The 17,865-nt window shown below is 43.5% G+C and overlaps 1 protein-coding gene across 18 annotated transcripts in view; it reads left to right on the top strand.

Annotated features, from left to right (window-relative positions):
• Positions 1–17,865, top strand: part of ttn.2 (titin, tandem duplicate 2) — a 208,919-nt gene that overhangs the window by 131,810 nt on the left and 59,244 nt on the right. For all 18 annotated transcript variants that reach the window (XM_015043229.1, XM_015043240.1, XM_015043237.1 and 15 more), the window contains 29 exons: positions 11–192; positions 296–425; positions 543–694; positions 785–932; positions 1,028–1,248; positions 1,875–1,971; positions 2,084–2,380; positions 3,259–3,558; positions 3,645–3,959; positions 4,242–4,465; positions 4,784–4,934; positions 5,301–5,582; positions 5,672–5,974; positions 6,046–6,351; positions 6,620–6,901; positions 7,456–7,643; positions 8,294–8,405; positions 8,494–8,632; positions 8,820–8,983; positions 9,067–9,218; positions 9,856–10,012; positions 10,123–10,404; positions 10,490–10,789; positions 10,883–11,176; positions 11,318–13,322; positions 13,907–14,594; positions 15,436–15,700; positions 15,787–16,113; positions 17,322–17,606. In XM_015043229.1, coding sequence (XP_014898715.1) covers positions 11–192; positions 296–425; positions 543–694; positions 785–932; positions 1,028–1,248; positions 1,875–1,971; positions 2,084–2,380; positions 3,259–3,558; positions 3,645–3,959; positions 4,242–4,465; positions 4,784–4,934; positions 5,301–5,582; positions 5,672–5,974; positions 6,046–6,351; positions 6,620–6,901; positions 7,456–7,643; positions 8,294–8,405; positions 8,494–8,632; positions 8,820–8,983; positions 9,067–9,218; positions 9,856–10,012; positions 10,123–10,404; positions 10,490–10,789; positions 10,883–11,176; positions 11,318–13,322; positions 13,907–14,594; positions 15,436–15,700; positions 15,787–16,113; positions 17,322–17,606 — 8,748 coding nt within the window. The remainder of the gene's footprint in view (positions 1–10; positions 193–295; positions 426–542; positions 695–784; positions 933–1,027; positions 1,249–1,874; positions 1,972–2,083; positions 2,381–3,258; positions 3,559–3,644; positions 3,960–4,241; positions 4,466–4,783; positions 4,935–5,300; positions 5,583–5,671; positions 5,975–6,045; positions 6,352–6,619; positions 6,902–7,455; positions 7,644–8,293; positions 8,406–8,493; positions 8,633–8,819; positions 8,984–9,066; positions 9,219–9,855; positions 10,013–10,122; positions 10,405–10,489; positions 10,790–10,882; positions 11,177–11,317; positions 13,323–13,906; positions 14,595–15,435; positions 15,701–15,786; positions 16,114–17,321; positions 17,607–17,865) is intronic.

Consider the following 17,865-nt stretch of genomic DNA (forward strand, 5'->3'; position numbering starts at 1 on the left):
TTTATGACAGTTCCTCCTGTCATTACAATTGATGTCATGGCTGAGGAGCTAGTCAACATTCGTGCTGGAGATCCAATCAGGATTCCTGCAACCATTAAGGGCCGGCCTGCTCCCAAGGTTACATGGGACTACGAAGGCAAAGCCAAGAGCGAGAAAAAGAATAAACTGCACACAATCCCTGTTGAGGCTCAGGTAAGGACAGTTGATTGTTCTTTGGTGTGCGAGGCTCAGAAAGGAAGCATATCAAATCCAGACCTATAAGAGTTTGTATTAAAATGCTTATGACTGTTTCCAGGTTGAGTCCACAGACACCACGTCAATCGTGAACATCCCTGTGAGCTTGAGGAGCCATTCTGGACGTTACATCATCACAGCCAAGAACAAGTCTGGACAGAAACATGTCAACGTCAGAGTCATTGTCGTCGGTATGGACCTTTAATCAGCAGAAACGTTCTGTCTGAATTAACCTGAGTTTATGGTTTGTAGAAATTGTTCATTTTATGTTTATGGACGTCTGACTTTGCTTTTGGTTTTGTTTGAAGATGTTCCTGGACCTCCAAAGGACCTGAAGGTCACAGATGTAACTCGCTCCACCATGAGGCTGATCTGGAAGCTCCCTGACACTGACGGAGGAGAGAGGATCAAGAGCTACTTCATTGAGAAGAAGTCTGTGATTGACAAGGCCTGGACCAAGGTAAAAAGGCAGTGGGTTGATTTTCTGCCTCGTCATCTTCATGTTTCCTGTGCTTGAATGATAACTTTGGCCTATTTGTTTTACTCCCAGGTGAATGCCGCTTGTGCTAGCCAGGCCTTTGTGGTTCCAGGCCTGCTTGAGGGTCAGGATTACCTGTTCAGGGTTCGAGCAGAAAACAGACTGGGATTTGGTCCTTTTACCGAGACAACCGAACCCATCAGAGCCAGAGATCCCATCTGTAAGGACAATCCCACTTTTCCAGCTGCACACATCCAACACTATATTTCCAGAATAGTGTCTACAAAGTTTATTGTTCTTTTGACACCTCCTCAGACCCACCTGACCCCCCAACCAAGCTGAAGGTAAACCTAGTCACAAAGAACACCGTCACTCTGAGCTGGGAGCCTCCAAAGAACAACGGCGGCTCACCTGTAAAACATTACATCATTGAGCGTCTGAGCTGGGATACCAGCGGCAAGGAGAAGGAGACCTGGAAGCAGTGCAACAAGAGGGATGTGGAGGAGCTCACCTTCATTGTGGAGGATCTGAAGGAGGTCAGTTTACTACCTCTTGCCTTTAGATACAACACTCAGCAATTGTAGTTCGTCAATACAATACAGTGGAGACCAGTTTTCTTCAAACGTCATCAAATTCAATTTAGGAAACTTCTGTTATGTACAATCTTTTCTCAAAACACAGTGAGCTAGAATTTATAAGCATGCAGTAATTTATTTCCCTCATATAACGTACTGTTATACAACACGTCTGTCTTATTCTTAAGGTTTTTAAAAAGCTTGTCCCACCACCATTAGGTGATAATGGGATAGTAAGATACAAACACACTGAGGTGCAAAACACAGTTTAGCCAGAAGGAGGCATCTATCAGAGGTGCATGTTCATGGGATGGACTATTAGTTTACATCAGTGTGAAAACTGCAATCTCTAAAAATTGGTTGAAGACAAACCAGTCATGAACTGTTTGATAATGTCTTCCACTGCTTAACATTGAGTGTCTTATATTTTGTTTTTAGATTTATGTTTCTGTTTTTTCGTCTTTGCTTCTTTTAATAGAACTACATGTACTGTGTTCTGTTATGTGATTTGCATAGTAATATATTGTTGTGTTTCTTGACACTGTCATGAATCATCCTAAATAAATTAACTCAAACTTGACCTGCAGGGAGGAGAATATGAATTCAGAGTAAAAGCTGTGAATGCAGCTGGACCCAGCCGACCTTCTGCCACCGTTGGACCTCTGGTCATCAAGGATCAGACATGTGAGTGACAACTACCTCAATCATTTCCTATTGTTTTCCTTGGAAACATGTCTATAACTATCTGGGTTTTATATTTAGCCAATGGTTAATTTCTTATGTTGTTTTTCTGCAGGTCCTCCCACCATTGAGCTGCGTGAAGCCATGGAGGGCGAGGAGGGCTGCGACGTCAGCATCGTGGCGAGGATCAGCGGCTGTCCCTTCCCAACGCTGACCTGGCACAAGGCCAGCCTGGCCAAACCCGAGGAAAAGGCTGCTGTCCAGTATGACCAGCACATCAACAAACTGGTGACCCCAGACAAGTGCACACTGTTGATCCAGCAGGCCAGCCGGAACGACAGCGCCCTCTACAGCCTGACGGCCAGTAATAGCCTGGGTACTGTCTCCAAGGACATCAAGCTGGCAGTGCTGGGTGAGTTTACTGTTATATAGGCGTTGGATACACAGTGTTGTTTTATCACCATTAAGCAGCGAGTCAAAATCAAGTTTTCATGAACCAGGAAACTTAAGTCCTTCTTGACAGCTTTCAATTATTTATTATTATGGCTTGAAAAGCTCAATGAGTGAAACTAAAATATAAGCAGAAAATAAAAGCTCTTTTTCATGTGAAATGAATGCACCAAATAAAATTGTTAGTGCCATAAAGCATGCAAAGCGTTATCCTTACCTGTTACTAATGATAAACAGTCATTTTAGTAATTTAGTCATTTCATATGCTAATTAGACCGTTAGCTTCATTGCTAACGATGCTAACGCAAAACAAGCTCTTCACATTTTCACAAAACGATCTGTAAGTCAGCTCTTATCAAACATATAGTATTAAACAGAACATAAATTAAACCTGCAGCCATTGCTTCTGAATGTGTAAATAAATACTTAAAGCACAGGAGGTGAAGTTTAAACATAAATGGGAAGGTTTTCTCTGTAAAACTGCTTCTGCTACCCATAATTTAACTAAATGACCATCTTTTTAAGATAAACTGACATTTTTATCATTAAAATATTATGAACTGTTTTTAATCTTTTTTGTTGGGCTAATATTAAACAGTCAATTTAAAAATCTTTTTATATGCGAATTAGATCTTTAGCATCATTTCTGTACATAAAGCAAAACATGGCTAATTCCTGATACCGAAATATTCACAAAATTATCTCTTAATGACATTTTTATCACATTTTTAATGTTTTTCATTGGGCAAAATGGTGAGAAAATTAATCATTTTAGCTAAACATTAACTAAGATGATTTAACTGAATGGAAAAATGATATATTTTTATTTCTGACTTCCAGGACCTCCTGGCCCACCAGTGGGACCGATCAAGTTCACAGAGGTGTTTGCAGAGAGGATCGGCCTGGCCTGGAACCCTCCCACAGACGATGGTGGATCCAAGATCACCAACTATGTGGTTGAGAAGCGTGAGGACAACAGAAAGACCTGGGTCCACGTCTCCAACGACCCGAAAGAGTGCGCCTACGTGGTGACACGTCTTACAGAGAACCACGAGTACGAGTTCAGAGTCATGGCCCAGAACAAGTTTGGAATCGGACCAGGAGTGATCAGTGAGCCAGAGAAAGCCAGAAACCTCTTCAGTAAGTTTAGAGAGGTTTTAAATATAACACATTTGATGCTCCTGTGAATATTCTTGATGACTGATGACCAACCTGTCCTCCTGTAGCTGTTCCCGGTCAGTGTGAGAAACCAACAGTTACTGAAGTCTGTCTGGAGTCCATGACCGTCAACTGGGATGAGCCCAAATATGACGGCGGATCCCCCATCACCGGCTACTTCGTCGAGAAGAAGGAGACCACTTCCAAACGCTGGACCCGTGTCACCCGGGAACCAATCCGTGCGCTCCCACTGGGCAACAACTGGGACGTTACAGGCCTGCTGGAGGGCTCCCTGTACCAGTTCAGGGTGATCGCCATCAACGCCGCCGGCTGCGGCCTGCCTAGCTTGCCCTCTGACCCTGTACTCTGCAGAGACCCCATCAGTACGTCATCATATTACTCTGATCTCCATAATCCTGGTCTTCCTGCAATTTAGAACAACTTTGTTAGCTTATTTTTAAATAAATTAGGCTGTACTTTCATTATTCAAATTCCTTGCCAAATGATCTGCCTCAAGACTTTGTTAAATTATTTTTTTACTGTTTAGCGCCGTGTGTTGTGGATGGATGATTATTTGTTTGTTCAATGCTCTCACTTCTGCTAATGAGTGTTTTTACTCCTGATAATGTTGCATCAAACTGAAGCTTTACATTTTCTTTATGTAGAGCCTCCAGGGCCGCCTTACCCGAAGGTGATCGACTGGACTAAATCAACGGTGGAGCTGGAGTGGCTCCCTCCCTCTACAGACGGAGGGTCGAAGGTGACAGGTTATATTGTTGAGTTGAAGGAGATAAACAAGGAGGAAGAGGAGAAGAAAGCTAAGAGGAGGCTGCTGCTGAGCGAAGCCGAGGAAGAGAAGGAGCCTGAGAGCGACGAGAGCTGGACGAAGGTAGAGTCTCTTCTGAAGTCCAAACTGCAAAAACACCAAATCTTTCCAAGTATTTTTGGTTTAGTTTCTAGTGCAAATATACTTAGACATAATTAACTCTTCAACACAACATAGGAGCTTGTTTAAGTCAATAATTCCTTAACATTGATGAAAAAGTAATTGTTTTATGTGTAATAATTGATTCTCAACAAGCTCCTATATATTGCTAAAAAGTTACTTGTTTTATCTTATTTCAAGTAATAAGATATTTGCACCAAAATACCTGGTAATATTTTATGTTTTCTCAGTGCAGCTCTTGATGTGTTTGTGTCTTTGCAGGCAAAGGACACAGAGATCAGAGGAACTAAGTTTGTTGTGACCGACCTGAAAGAAGGAGGGCTGTACCAGTTCAGAGTCCGAGCCGTGAACTCTGCTGGCGTGGGAGACCCAGGTCTCGTGTCTGAGCTGATCGAAGTCAAAGACAGAACAAGTAAGGCGCCGATCAACAGCCATTAAAGTGTGGACATATGAACTTTAAATGAGAAATATCTTGTAAAATTCACATTTTGCACATTTTTGTATGCTCCTAAAAATTATTCAAGCACTTTCAAAAGAAACAGAAATTTTTGGTAGCAAGTTAATGTTTTTTGGTGTCTGGAAACTGAGCTGTTTTGGCCAGCAGCAGCTTATTTTGTCTTAAAGAGATATGAGGCCCTAAAACACCTAAAATGTCTATCTAAGAAATATCTTGTCTATAAATATAATAAACATGTTTTGTGTGGCCTAAAGCCCTATCCTAACCTGTTCAAGGAAGTATAATAGGTCACATTTAATTGAAAACAATCTCCATCCCCAGTTCCTCCTGAGATGGACCTTGATGCCTCAGTGAAGGAGAAGATTGTGGTCCACGCCGGAGCCACTATCCGCATCATCGCCTACGTGTCAGGCAAACCCGCCCCGCAGATCACCTGGTGCCGTGACGACGCCGAGGTGCCCAAAGAGGCCGTGGTGGAGACAACAGGCATCTCTAACTCTCTGGTCATCAAGAACTGCAAACGGCAGCATCAGGGCATGTACACACTGAGCGCCAAGAACGAGGGAGGAGAGAGGAAGAAGGCCGTCATCGTTGAGGTTCTCGGTGAGTGAAAAGTTCAGGAAGAAATTTTTTCATTTATCTTTCTAAAGACAGTTCCTCATCGTTTATCTTTTTCCCTCTTCTTCCCTAAGATGTTCCTGGACCTGTCGGTCTTCCCTTCGCTGGTGAAAATCTGACCACCGACTCCTGCAAACTGACCTGGTACTCCCCCGAAGACGACGGCGGCTCGGCCATCACCAACTACATCATCGAGAAACGAGAGTCCGACCGAATGGGCTGGACCTCGGTGTCCTACACGGTGACGAGGAACAACGCTGTGGTGCAGGGACTGATCGAAGGCAAGGGCTACTTCTTCAGGATCGCAGCTGAGAACATCATCGGAATGGGACCTTTCATCGAGATCGACAAGATGGTCCTCATTAAAGACCCAATCTGTAAGTCCAAAGCAGGGAAATTCTAAATACAGAAAAACTGAAGCTCTGAAACTAATTTCTGTCTCCTGCAGCCGTCCCAGAGCGTCCAGAGGACCTGATTATCACAGGTGTTACCAAGGACTCCATCTCTGTTGCCTGGAGACCACCCAAATACGACGGTGGTGCAGAGGTGACCTCCTACGTCCTTGAGTCCCGAATGGTGGGCCGTGACACTTTCACTCGGGTCGGAGGCGAGGACAAGCTGATGGACAGGAAGTTCACGCTAACCGGACTGAAGGAAGGCTCGAGTCACGAGTTCAGAGTCTCAGCCGTCAACCAGGTGGGGCAGGGCAAGCACTCCTTCCCCACCAAACCTGTGCAGTGCAAGGACGAGCTCGGTGAGTCGCACACAAACATTGTCTTTTATTTATTTAACCAGGTGAGGAGATTGACAACTAATTCTCATTTTCAGAAAACAGTTAAAGATCATACAGCAGAAAACAGAAGAATATCATAAAACAAAGAGGAAAAAATAGAACCACTAAAAGTCTTACAATACACATGACAAGTCAACAGTTTTTAAAAGCATATACATTGATCATGTGCTATGGCACATAAAAACATGTAATTTCTGAAAGATTTCAAACTGCTTTTGTCCCAATTCAGAGCCACCTACTTTGGACCTGGACTTCAGAGACACGATGATGGTCAAGGTGGGAGATCCATGCATGCTATCAGGACGTTACAGCGGCAAGCCGACACCCACAATCACCTGGACGAAGAACGACGAAGAGCTTAAATCAGACGAAGAGATCAACCTTCACAGCACCGCACGCCACCTCAGCCTGAACATCAGCAAGGCCAAGAGAGAACACAGCGGCCGCTACTGCGTCAGCGTCGAGAACACCGCCGGGCCTCGCACAGGAATCTGCACCATCACTGTAGTCGGTGAGTCACAACGAGACACTTGCGTCCATCTTCAGGTTTGAAACATAACCTTCAATGATCAGATCTCCAATTGCCCCAAAATAATAAAATGTGTAAAAACTGAAAACCTGAAAGGTGCTAATTTAGTTAGCCTGGCTACTGCCTTCCTCTGCAATTCTGCTAAATTTTAATCTCCATTCAGGGATTTCTCCAATTCAACAGAAGTAAGAGTTATTGATTATTGAGTGACTCTAAAGTTGATTGCTCTTAATAAACTACTAACGGTTAATGGAAAAGTGGTGATTTTCTTAAAAAGTTGTATTTTGTATCAAGAGGGCCAACTGTCTTTCCATAACACAAAGGGTTGAATTTTTCAAATGCGGAATTTTAGCAAAGAATCACATTGTATTCAATTTTTTTGTTATACTGACTGAATAAACACAAAAATGTGGTTTTCTCACACTATTTAACTTGGGCAACCCTAAAAATCACTCATATTTATTGCCACAGTTTAAACTTGTATCACCTGAAGATAAACTTTAGCTTTAATTTGTGCGACTCTTTCCTCCTGTCAGACCGTCCTCAGCCACCAGAGGGCCCCGTAGTGTTCAACGAAGTCTACAGGAACTACATGGTGATCTCTTGGAACCCTCCTCTAGATGACGGCGGCTGCGCCATCTCCAACTACATCATCGAGAAGAGAGACACCAACAGAGACCTGTGGATGCCCGTCACCTCTTCCTCCACCAGAACTTCCTGCAAGGTCAGTTTTAGTCTCCAAACTCTTAAGAAGAAAAAATACTTCAAAAAATACACAACCCAGAGATACAATAGGGTTTTTCTGTATTTTCTGGTTTGGATGAATGTGAAAAAAGACAGTGTGGATAAATTATTTACTGTTATGCAAGATTATTTCACCAATACTATAACCTTTAATAGCTTGTTGTTACCCTTTTTTTTTTAAGTCGATTCAGTATTAAAGCCTTCTGCTCATTACCAAAGAAGAAAAACATCTGTATAAGGCAGCATTGGTTAGTTTTAGTTGTAAATAAGTACAAACTTTTTACCAGGCGAAGAATCACAAAATACAGTTGGTTTTCTCAACTTAGCTCAGCCCTAAGCAGTTTCAAACTTAATTTCTCACTTCAAATCAATCATAAATGTTCACATTTTATTGAATAAATAAAAATGTTTGGAACGATGCCCCCTGCTGTCCACTAAATAAATTGCAGGATCAGAATAGTTTCTGTGGATGTCTCTGTTTAGGTCCTTCTAATAGTTTCAGCTAGAATAGAGAGAGAACCCATTTTCAGTGAAGTTACCAGAAAACTCTGGAAGTTTAAATGTTGAAAATTGGACAGTAGATGATTGGAGGGATTGACCACATCCCTGCTTGTCACTGTGTGCCAACAGGTGCCAAAGCTGATCGAGGGTCGTGAGTACATCATCCGGATCATGGCTCAGAACATGTACGGCATCAGTGACCCACTCCTGTCAGCGGAGACCAAAGCTCGAGATGTCTTCAGTAAGCTGATGCTGAATAAACAAATCCATTCTCCAGGTAGGATCATAGTCAAATTGGTGTCTGACCATTAGACATGTTTCCATTGCAGAGGTGCCTGATGCGCCAAAGCAACCCACAGTGAAGGAAGTTTACCATGACTGCGCTCTGATCAGCTGGGAGCCACCTGCTGATGGAGGAAAGCCAATCACAGGTTACATTGTGGAGAGGAAGGAGACCAAGGCCAACAGGTACATAATCCCACAGCGCTGATAAGCAACAATTGTAACTGAGAAAATACAAGGTACAGCTTCTTAGATGGCCAAAACATTTCCAGGAAGATGGGAAGATTTCATCTTTCAGGCACATTATTTTCAACATATGAAACTTCCATGTTTCAGATTATTAAAAAATTGGGTGAAATGGTTATTTTTGCAGATGGGTTCGCTGCAGCACAGAAAGAATCTACCCCAAAGTGGAGTACTGTGTGACAGAGCTGCTGCAAGGCTGTGAATACGAGTTTAGAGTCAGCGCTGAGAACGTGGTGGGAGCTGGAGACCCCAGCCCACCATCCAAACCAGTTTTTGCCAAGGATCCCATCGGTAGGTTCACGTTTTAAAACTTTCACTTCTATAAGCCTTATAAGGTTAGCAGTAATAATGACTGGATAAATGTTCTGCCTCAGTGAAACCTGGTCCACCTGTCAACCTTCGCGCCATTGACTTCACTAAAGAGTCAGTGACTCTGTCCTGGGAGCCGCCCACCGACACCGGACGAGGCAAGATCTTTGGATACCTGCTGGAGTTCCAGAAGGCTGGGCAAGAGGAGTGGAACAAGGTGAGAATAAGGGTGTTTTACACCTTATAGGCCGGTAGACTCGGTTCAATCGGGGAACAAAACTGCAACATTTGCAGTTCACCTTCACACTGCACTGTGTCAACTAAACCCTTTAAAAAACCTGTTCCCCTCCTCACCTGTGGGGGAGCTGCACCAAAGGAAACCTCTGAAGAAGACGCTGAGTGTAACTTACAAACAAAAAAGTGTCATCAGATTTTCGTGGTTATAGTATTTCTCTTTTGTTGTTGGAAAAACACTACAAGCCATTTCTCCTGCTAGTGCTAGACTCAGGCATTTGTTTTGGTTGTATTTACCCAGAATGCCCTGTGCTTTAGTCCACTTACTGTTTTTGGCATTCACACATGCATTCAAACTGCCCAAGAGTTCACTTTAGCTGAACCAAGACTGAGGTTTTTTGGCTTTACGCTTTTTTGATAAACATCAGAGAATGATTTTACATTCACATCCCCAAATGAAACAGACTTTCCATGCAAACAAACTGGAGGTTTATTAAAATGGCCTAAACAAAGCTGGTGTAAATGCACCATTTGATTTTTATCTGAAGGACCCTGTGTGCATCTCCTGGTTCTTTGAGATAAATAAGATGGTCAGCCTTTGACCCTTCTTTGGCCAACAGGTGAACCAGACTCCAGATTCCTGCCAGGAGACCAAGTTTAAGGTGATAAACCTGGAAGATGGCGCTCTGTACCGCTTCAGAGTCATGGCTGTGAACGCAGCTGGAGAGTCTGACCCAGCCAACCTGAAGGAGCCAATCAGAGTGCAGGAGAGGCTTGGTGAGTTACAAATGAACAACGTCTAAATGTATCTAACTCCACAACAAACTAAATTAAATTGTAGGTGATTTTTATCATATTGGAAATAAATTTGATATTTCTTATTGCAGAGCCTCCAGAGTTGATCCTGGATGCTGGAATGACCCGAGAGGTGAAGGCCATGGCTGGCACTCACATCACCCTGATGGCCACCATCAAAGGTGTGCCATTCCCCACAGTCACCTGGAAGAAGAACGATGCAGAGGTTCCTACCAGGGCTGACATTGAGACAAACCAGGCTGGCACAAAGCTGGAGATGAGATTCTGCAACCGTGGAGACTGTGGAGACTACACTCTGACCGTGGAAAACCCGGCTGGCTCCAAGACTGCTACCTGCACTGTGCTGGTTCTTGGTAAGTATAGCATTAAGGTAAACAAGGAACAATAACAGAAGTGTGACCTGTGAAGCGTTCCTCATTTTCTTTCTATTATCTTTAGACAAACCTGGTCCTATTCAGCACCTCCGGGTGTCTGATGTCAGATGTGACTCCGCCTACCTGTCATGGAAGGATCCGGAAGACAATGGCGGCTCTCGCATCACTAACTTTGTGGTAGAGAAGAAAGACACTGCATCCACTCAGTGGGTTCCTGTCTGCTCCACCTCCAAGAAGCGCAGCATGATGCTGAAGCACCTGATGGAGGGCACATCCTACTCATTCAGAGTTGCTGCTGAAAACCACTATGGCCGAAGCGAATTTGTTGAGACACCAAAGGCTATCAAGGCAATGAACCCTCTGTGTAAGTATCAGAACAGTGAATACTTATTCAAGAAATACTTTTTATAACTACTTTACCTTACTTACTTTACAATCTTGTCATTCTGTGCTTCAGTCCCTCCTGGTCCTCCTAAAGACTTGCATCACGTTGATGTGGACAAAACAGAGGTCTGGTTGGCCTGGAACTGGCCTGATCGTGATGGAGGAAGTGAGATCACTGGCTTCTTTGTGGAGTATCAGGAAGAAGGAGCCAGAGAGTGGGAAGAATGGAAGACTGTGAGCATCCCAGAGAGTCATGTTACCGGCTTGGAGGAAGGAAAGACCTACCGCTTCAGAGTGAGGACTGAAAATGCCATTGGCCTCAGTAGACCTGACACCACACTGCCCATCCTCTGCCAGGAGAAACTAGGTAGGCAACAGAATATAGAGACACCAATCGATACACATGTACAACTTTAGTTATTCTATTATTATCCATGTGTCTTTGTTTGTGATACATCAAATTAACATGAAAATGTGGAGTAATTTGTGTTTCTCTGTATTCTCATAGTCCCTCCAATTGTTGAGGTGGATGTTAAGCTGATTGAAGGCATCATTGTGAAGGCTGGCACCACCATCAGGTTACCAGCCTTAATGAGAGGAATCCCTGTTCCCACTGCCAAGTGGTCCGTTGACGGGGAGGAAATCACAAGCCAGGGCAACGTCAAAATTGATACTGACAATTTCTCAACTGTGCTCAACATCAACGAGTGTACCAGGAACCACACAGGCACCTACCTGCTCACTGTGTCCAATGCGGCAGGGACAAAAACCGTGGCCCTGAGTGTAACTGTTTTGGATGTTCCAGCTGCACCTATTGGACCCGTCAACATCATGGAAGTCACTCCAGACTCCATGACAATCGAATGGCGTCCTCCCAAGGACGATGGCGGAAGCCCCGTCACTAACTACATTGTGGAAAAACGAGAGTCCAACAAGGAGACTTGGGGAGGCGTTAGCTCCGGCAGCCTTGAAACGCAGCTCAGGATTACCCGCCTGCAGAAAGGAACAGAATATGTGGTTCGCATTCGTGCCGCAAACAAGATGGGAGTCGGTGCTCCGCTGGAGAGCAAGCCAACCGTGGCTGAACACACCTTCATGCCACCCAGTCCACCTGGTAAACCGCAGCAATATGATGTGGCTGAAGATGCTGTTACGATCGGATGGACCATGCCTCTAGCTGATGGTGGCAGCCAGATCACTGGCTACCTCATAGAGCGCAGACACAAGGGAGGAAAATGGATCCGTGTTAATAGGACCCCTTGCAAGGACCTCCGATACAGAGTCCAGGGTCTGTTTGAAGGAAGTGAATATGAATTCAGGGTGTTTGCAGAGAATATTGCTGGCTATAGTGGTCCTTCTCCTACTTCTGACCTCTGCAAGCCCTGCAGACCCATCTCAGTCCCAAGCTCTCCTATTAATCCCAAAGTTAAGGATTACAGTAAGAACACTGCTGACCTGGTGTGGACTAAACCCTCCAGAGACGGAGGCAGCCCCATCCTTGGATACACAGTGGAAATGAAGAAAGCCGATAGCGAGGAGTGGAAGAAAGTGAACCTGGATGACCTCATCAAGCAGTGTGCCTACAGGGTGAAGGGTCTGGAAGAAGGTGTGAGCTACAGTTTCAGAGTCTATGCTTCAAACATGATTGGAGATGGAGAGCCAAAAGAAATGCCACAGTCAATCACTGCTCAGGATATCCTCATCCCTCCTGAGATTGAAATGGAGGCTACTTGTCGCGAGAGGTTAACCGTGCGTGTCGGCCACAACATCAACATCATTGGCTACATCAAGGCCCGTCCTGATCCTGAGGTCATTTGGTCAAAGGAGGAGACGGTTCTGGAGAACAGCAAACGAGTGACCATCATTCAGAACCTCCCGGTGGTCCACCTCAGGGTAAAAGAAGCTACGAGGAATGATCATGGAAAATACACACTGAAGGCTTCAAATGAGGGTGGTGAGGCTTCCTGCACCATCACAGTTAATGTGTTGGACAGACCAAGTCACTGCCAGAATCTGCACATAACCTATGCCACCAAGGACTCATGCATGGTCAACTGGGAGGCACCCATCGACAACGGTGGGTCTGAGATCACCAATTACATTGCGGAGTGCCGTGAGCCCAGCATTAGCATGTGGTCCATGATCTCTTCCAACTGCACCAATCGCAAGATCAAAGCCAAACTGATGGAAGGTCATGAGTACCTGTTCCGCGTCTGCGCCGTCAACAAGCTGGGACCTGGCCCCTGTGTGGAGACCAAGACCGCTCTGCTGGCCATCGACCCCATTGAGAAGCCTGGTGAGCCGGAGAACTTCAGAGCCACCGACATTGGTAAAAACTTTGTCTATCTGAGATGGAGGAAGCCCGACTATGACGGCGGCAGCCCCAACCTCTCGTACAACCTGGAGTGCAAACACAAAGATGCTGAACAGTGGGAGAAACTCAACACCAGCACACTAACAGATACCTTTTTCTTGGCTGACAAGTTGGTTGAAAACCAAACCTACACATTCAGGTAAATTAAAACTTGATTGTATTTCTAAGAAATATTCTTTGTTTAGCATATTTTTACTAGGACTGGATGATATGGCTGAAAAACATGACAATAATTTATTAGTTTTTTGTTTTAGCTATCTGAAATTCAACCAAAATGGTGGCGTAACCTTCTGTTTTACCCACAGTTTACACTTTACACTGTTGTTTTTGATTTTTAAGTAGTTGTAAGGTACAATGGTGAAAGGACAAATTGTTGCTAGGCAACCACAAGTTGCTCAACAGATTGTTTCTAGGTTAGCCAACGTCGAGTGAGTTAGTTGATGCCACCAGCCTTGCTTAGCTAGCAGTGAGAGGTTGAATGGTTAGAGCCTACAGTCCCCAGAATGCTGTGTGGTTCTGCATTGGAGTTCAGTGAAATCATTGAACGTGTCATCAGACATATTTTCCATTGGTGTAGATCGTGTCTTGATCACAATATAAATTATCAATTTATTGTCCAGCCCTAGTTTTCATTGACAAATGTAACTTTTTTTTCTTGTGATTTCTTCCCTGGTGCCTTGAAAAGTGTTTTTGAAAATAAAAATCTTGTATTTTTTTATTCAGGGTCCAGACTGTGAATGAAGGTGGAGAAAGTGCATGGGTAAAGATCCCTGACATTGTGGTGAGGGAGGAGATCCAGAAGCCAGTCATTGACCTGAAGGTAGCAGGAACTGTGACAGTGAAGGCTGGAGAGTCGGTCAGGATGGAGGCTGCCCTGAGAGGAAAACCGCAGCCTGAAGTCAAATGGATAAAAGACAAAGCTGTGGGAGACAATCCCAGAATGAGCTATGAAACCGGTTCCGATTATTCCAAATTTCTTTTGACCAAGTCCAGACGCTCAGACACCGGCAAGTATGTTGTCACTGCCACTAATACAGCTGGCACCTTCACAGCCTACGCAAACGTCAACGTCTTGGATGTGCCGGGACCAGTGAGGAACCTGAGGATCACCGGCATCGGAGCTGACAAATGCAGAGTGGTGTGGGACGGTCCAGAAGACGACGGAGGCTGCGAAGTGGACAGTTACATTCTGGAGAAATGTGAGACCAGGAGAATGGTCTGGTCCACATACTCCGCCTCTGTAGTCACTCCTTACTGTAACGTCACCCGACTGGTGGAGGGTAATGAGTACATCTTCAGAGTGAGAGCAGAGAACAAGATGGGAACTGGCCTCGCCATGGAAAGCAGGCCTGTAACTGTCAAGACTCAGTTCAACAGACCTGGACCCCCCGATACCCCCGAAGTTACTAAGGTAAAGATAAGGTCTCGATTTGGAAAGATTGTAGCTGTAGAAACTAGGGATGAAAGTTATAGGTTAATAACTTAATCTTAAAAACTCAGAGTTTTCTCCTGTATCAAGAGGACAAAACTTTTCATAATATGCTGAATTTTAAAAGAGATGATTGACTTTTAACATTATTTTGTGAAAGCCATGTTAAATACTGACCAAATAAACAGAAAATCATGGTTGCTGTACATATTAAACTTAGATATATTTATAAAGTATAACAAAACAGAAGCCTCTTAAGTTCCTCAATAAAAAAATGTAAGATGAAATGAATAAAATGTACACTTAATTCCTTATGAACAGAGATTCATAAGGAATTCAGAAGAACCGTCTGTTGCTCTTGAATGAATGTTAAAACTTTGCTCCATAAAGTCCATCAACTCACAAAAAGCCCTCAAATTCAACCTTGCTTATTGGCATCATGTTTTTTTTCATCATGTTATAATTTTTCTCCGTTATCTCCTTCACTTTTCTTTAACAACACATCCTGGTGTTTGTAGTACATCAATAATTTTTAAACGAGATGTTGACGCTGCTCCAGCTGGGCTGAAAATCTTAAGGCAACAACTTGAGGAGCTTGTCAAGTTTTATATTTTAAAACAAAACCACATAAATTGGATTTTGTATCCCACACTTCACTCTATTTGGACAGACTGTTTGGACTAAAAGAAGGTTTAAGCAGATGAATTAGTTACTCAATTGGAACTAATTATAATTTAATAAATTGTTAGTTGATTAATTGTTTGTATCCCTAGTAGAAGCGAGTTCCTTGGTCACTGGACCATTTGCTGTTTTTGTGATGCAGGTCAGTAAGGAGGAGATGACCGTCGTCTGGGCTCCACCTGAGAACGATGGAGGAAAGTCCATCACCGGCTACATTCTGGAGAGGAAGGAGAAGCGGGCGGTGCGCTGGGTGGCTTGCACAAAGAGCCCCATCTCTGAAAGACGCATGAAAGTGACAAACCTGATTCCAAACCATGAATACCAGTTCAGAGTGAAAGCAGAGAACGAGGTCGGCCTTGGAGAACCAAGCAAACCCTGCAGACCTGTTGCAGCCAAAGATCCTATTGGTGAGTTCAGCTCAACTTTCAGTCTGGACCCTCTCCTCTTTGCTTTTCCATTCATCACTGTCTTATGTTTTCACCTCTACTTTCAGAACCACCTGGGCCACCAGCGGGCCTGAGGGTTTCTGACAGCACAAAGACCTCCATTACCCTGTCCTGGTCTAAACCCGTGTACGACGGCGGCGCCCCCATTATTGGCTACAGCCTGGACTTGAGGCTGAAGAGCGACGCCGACCCAGAGAAACCCTCAGAGGGCTGGAAGAGAATCGATACCCATGGGCCGCTGGTGATCACAGAGTTCACTATCGGCCAGTTGGATGAGAAACAGGAGTATGAGTTCAAAGTCTCCGCCCAAAACCAGGTGGGCTGGGGTCGCCATGCCTACCTGAAGGAGGCAGTGTCTCCGAAGGAGATCCTTGGTGAGTCTATGCACTTAAAAGGCTCTATGAATGCGGAAAATTCGGACGGAAATGTGGAAATTAAGAAACAAAATGTAATCCACAATAAAACATAGAAATGGCAGATAATAGCGAGTTTTATGAAAATGACAAAAAACCTTTCTGTAGTTTTTGTCAGCACAAGGTTGAGTGGAAGTGCAAGAATTAGACGACTGTTCATAAAGAAGCTATTTAGCTAGATGCAATTAGTCATGTCTACTAAATCTGTAACATTTAAATAAATCAGTAGAAGTGGCAGCTGAAGGTGATTATTGAATCATATATTCCTTTTGGAAAAGAATGAAACAAACTTTGTTCATTTTTGGTAAAGCAGCGCAAACAACTAAAAATAAAACAACTAACAATCATTACTTCAGTGGAGATTCCTGTGACAGATGAAAAGGAAAAAAAATTAACAAATGTCCAGATCTTTATGGAAATGTATACATTTAAAGCGATTTTAAAAGGTAAATTTTATGTTAAAAGCAAGATTCATTGTTTTGCACATACGCTGCAAAAACATAAGTATTCTTGGTCCACTTTTTTGTACAAATATCTTAGTAAAATAAAACTATTAGAAGTAACTTTTCAGCAAGAAATGGTCTTAATATTGAAAAAAAAATACTAGTTCTACTGCCAGATTATTTAATTTGTAACATGAAAAAATGTCTTGCTATCAGTGAAATAATCTCCCAGTGGAACCAGTATTTTTTAATCAATATTAATGAATTATTAACTTAAAAAAAGTTTCTATATCTTGCTGAAAAGTTACCTGTGAGTTAGTTTTATCTGATTTCAAGTGCACTAAGATATTTGCACCAAAAGGTAGATCATAAAATAAGATTTTGTGTTTGTGCATTATGTTTGAGTTCTTTAAAAAACGAGATGGAAACACTTTTTAACACCTCATAAAAACAATTTTCTGTTAAACAACAGCAGTTGTTTCATTTGTGATACAGATAAACAAGAAATGTGGCTCCAGCTAATGATTTGTTAATCTTTTTCACATAACTTCTGGGTTAATAAATATGGCTGACATGGAATAAATGGAATTGAGAAAAATGAAAACAGAAATAGTGGAATTTCGGGAAAAAAATCAAATGAATTTCATAGGATCTTATATACTAAAATAGGTCATTTTTAGGACATTACATGAGCTCACAGAGTTATTTGTGCTTTCATGACCACAGAGGCCCCTGAAATCGAGCTGGATGCCAGTTTGAGGAAAGGCCTCACCGTCAGGGCTGGGTGTCCCATCCGGTTGTTTGCCGTGATCAGAGGAAGGCCAGCTCCCAAGGTGACCTGGAAGCGCCTGGGTGTGGACAACGTCGTACGCCGAGGTCACGTGGACCAGGTCGACACCATGTGCTTCCTGGTGATCCCTGAGAGCACCAGAGAGGACTCTGGGAAATATTCACTGACTCTGTCCAACTCGGCTGGAGAGAAAGCTGTGTTTGTCCGAGTCAAAGTGCTCGGTAAGAACAGGAAGCCATTGACTCAGCGGTGGTAGATTAGCTAATTTAAACATGTTGTTTTGTCAGAGAGTTCAGCGTGTGGGTCGGATTTTTTTTCTTCTTTTTAATGGAACCAAAACTTACCAAATTCCACAGCACACCTACATGTTAAGGTTTTCAAAGTCAAGCTAGCATAACTGACCTACTTCCCTTTTATCAATTAAAACATTTTCTAATTGTCGTAGTGTTGACAGTTTGATCCACAGAAACCATGGCTTCC

Source organism: Poecilia latipinna, unplaced genomic scaffold, assembly GCF_001443285.1.
Source record: "Poecilia latipinna isolate Pla-1442-1.1 unplaced genomic scaffold, P_latipinna-1.0 Scaffold622, whole genome shotgun sequence".
Lineage (NCBI taxonomy): Eukaryota > Metazoa > Chordata > Actinopteri > Cyprinodontiformes > Poeciliidae > Poecilia > Poecilia latipinna.